Source organism: Pundamilia nyererei, unplaced genomic scaffold (assembly GCF_000239375.1).
Source record: "Pundamilia nyererei isolate P.nyererei 1_Seehausen unplaced genomic scaffold, PunNye1.0 scaffold00238, whole genome shotgun sequence".
NCBI lineage: Eukaryota > Metazoa > Chordata > Actinopteri > Cichliformes > Cichlidae > Pundamilia > Pundamilia nyererei.
This window is the reverse complement of record NW_005187639.1, coordinates 295,221-298,447: the sequence shown is the minus strand read 5'-3', so window position 1 is coordinate 298,447 and position 3,227 is coordinate 295,221. Positions and strand designations below refer to the sequence as shown.

The 3,227-nt window shown below is 42.9% G+C and overlaps 1 protein-coding gene across 1 annotated transcript in view; it reads left to right on the top strand.

The window, feature by feature from the left end:
• Positions 1–1,194, top strand: part of LOC102208027 (PR domain zinc finger protein 12-like) — a 5,512-nt gene extending 4,318 nt beyond the window's left edge. The window contains exon 6 of the mRNA XM_005749160.1: positions 500–1,194. Within this exon, the coding sequence (XP_005749217.1) occupies positions 500–978 (479 nt within the window). The 3' untranslated portion in view covers positions 979–1,194. The remainder of the gene's footprint in view (positions 1–499) is intronic.
• Positions 1,195–3,227: the final 2,033 nt, after the last annotated feature.

Genomic DNA, 3,227 nt, shown 5'->3' with positions numbered 1-3,227 from the left:
GATAATATAAGTATATCATTGTAATATTGCAGTTAAAGTACACATTAGTATAAAAGTGTACACATTTAAAATTTGTAATAATAATAATAATATAATAAAATGACAAATTAAAAATTTAATGCATATATGTTCAAATATATTATTGTTGGATTGCTATTCATAGAACTAATAATCATTATTATAGGAAAAATAAATAACATATATATAGTTCCATACATATTTAATGTTATAATAATAATAATAATAAGATAATAATAATAATAATAATAATAATAATAAGAAGAAGAAGAAGAAGAAGAAGAAGAAGAAGAAGCAGCCAAGTTTCAGAGAGGTGCTGTTGGGGCAGAAGCTTGACAGTGACAGTGGGAAGGAAACACTCTGTGAGGCGATTGTTGTTGTGATTTGGTGCTGTATAAATAAAGTTGAATTGAAAGGTTCCTCTCCAAAGGTGAGAGGGTGGTCTCAGAGTTCAGTCTGAAGCTCTTCTTCTTCTCTGCAGATGATTTCCACACCTGTGAAGGCTCCACCTCCACGACCTCCACTTCTTCCACCAGTCTTGGGCGCATGCGATGTGTTATCTGCCACCGCGGCTTCAACTCTCGCAGCAACCTTCGCTCCCACATGCGCATCCACACTCTGGACAAGCCGTTCGTCTGCCGCTTCTGCAACCGTCGCTTCAGCCAGTCATCCACGCTGAGGAACCATGTCCGGCTGCACACCGGAGAGCGCCCTTACAAGTGCCACGTCTGCCAGTCCGCGTACTCGCAGCTGGCTGGTTTGCGGGCGCACCAGAAGAGCGCCAGGCACCGCCCCACGGGGGACAGCGCCGCCCCAGGAGGAGGTGTACTGGTGGTTGGAGGCGGAGGCGTAGGTGGGGTGCACTCGACGCACTCGCCGCCTCCTCCTCACCCTCCCCAGCTGACCGCCGTGCCTCACCCAGCGTCGCTGGTTCACCACATACCCACCATGGTGCTGTGATGGGGCGACAGCGAGAGGAGACGAGCTGAAATAACTGACGCGCACATGGACACGTTTCAGGCTGGAAATAAGACAGGAACCTGCTCACGTCTCATCAACCAATCACAGAGAGATGTTTCCAACCAACCACTAGAGGGCGCCATCGTCTTCTGCAGAAACAGCAACAATAAGAAAAAGCAAAGCTTCGTCATTAAACTCACCTCTGGCAACAAACAAACGTCCTCCTCCAAACAGCTCCATCACCCAACCCAGGGCACTTCCTGTGAGGGGGGGGGGGCGCTGTTACGTGCATGGAAACGAGTTTTAGCCGACATATGACCCTCCGCCCCCCATACCCCACACACTGGTACAGTTTGTTCTGAATGCGCTGCTTCGTGAGGACAAGCTGAAACAAAAGATGCATGCTCCTGTTGCATGACCAGTCGTGTTCGGTCCTTCATGTATGTTTGAATCTGTGTCTGTGAGCTTACGTGTGCCGTGCTTTGGTCTGCATGCTCCAGCTTCTGTGTTAAAGGATGTCATGTATGTGTGAAAACAAGAAGAAGATGCTAAAGTCGCCAAGTCTTTCAACACTCAGACTTCTTCAGAGGACAACACTGAGTTTCTGGTAGACAGCCCACCTGGTCAGTTTGTCCAGGTGTGGTCATAGTGAAAAGAAAGTACAGGACATATCAGCTGCTTAACTGGTTTCAAAATGATTTAAATCTGATGAACAACAACACAGTCTGTGAAATCCTAAGTCCACCCTTTGTTTGGATGGAAGGGTTACTAGTGAAAGCCTCTTCTCAGTTTAGGTTGCCAAACCCCACCAACACCTCGTACCAACTGTCAGCACGGTGGCTCGCTGAATGAACCATGAACTCCTCTGTATGCCAAAGTATTCACATGTGAGGCCGTCTGTCTCACAGCTAAAGCTTGGACCAAACCGGACATTGATTACAAGCACAGCAGGAAACCTGCAGCAGAACGGCTGGAAAAAAAAAAGAATGAAGCTGCTGCAGCGGTCCAGTCAAAGTCCAGACCTCAGAGAGCTGTGCATGAATGAATGCTGGTTTTACTTACCGCTGAAGCGTGGGGTGGACTCAGTTTTTCACAGGACTGCATGCTGTGCCTGAATACTAATTCAGTAGTAATGTGTTAGTTTGTTGAGTTAATTATAAAATAACTATTTGTGACTACATTCATCTATTATCAGAGCAACTTTATTGACACTTTAGCCTTGTTATGCAGCATTAGCCACCACGCTAGCACTTTAGCTTACACGTTATGTATTTAATTTAAAAAAGCTAAAATGAAAATTTTAAATGTAGAGCATTATTTTACTTTCACTCTAAAAGTTTTAGTTTTAAACACTTTAAGCTTAAATGGTACCTGCTAGCCTAACAAAGCGTGGTAGTTACAGATAGTTTCATACAAATGTATTAGCCTGCTAAGGCAAATTAGCAGGCTAATGAATACATTCATGTATTTTATCTCATGCTCACCACTGAAGAAGGAAGTTGTGTTTTGATATTTGGTGCAGCGTTAGCTGCATGCTAACATGTTAGCTACAAACACATCACTGACCAACAAATCAGTCTGCTAAAAAGTCATTAAATCCCTCTGAAGAAGTTCACCACTTATTAGAGTAAGTAGAGTCTGAAATTTAGCATGTTTAACTGTTTTTTCATTATTAATGATGATAATGTTTTAGCTGTGATGCTAACTAATTAGCAGGCCTAAACGGGCTAACAGATATGTTTGATAGAAAAAAAGAGAACTGTAATTTTATCTCTTCCCCACTTTTTACCCTGAGGCCTGATTTGTGTATATGATGCTCAGAATGATGACAAGAGACACTAATAACTGACTGAGCCTGTTAACTGACAACTAGCTGTCAGGCCTTATTTCCTGCTGTGTAAATTAGCATCGTCAAAGATAAGAATGTGAATATAAACATGAGATATGCCCAGAACATAATTCTATTGTCACTTTATCTCTGTATATGTATATGTAGAAGGTCATATATGGCACATGTATTGGTAATGAAGTATGTTGACTTCTAAAAGGGACACTGTATTTGAGCCTATATACTCTTAATAAAGTGTTACTGTATCTCATCTTCACCCAGCAGTCGCCTCAGGACAACTGTAAGCTAAGGTAAAGGTAAAGACCCTGCAATGATACAGAGAAAACCCAAGAATCTGACAAGCTCCAGTGAGGAAGAACTTGGTGACACACACACACACACATACACACACACACACACA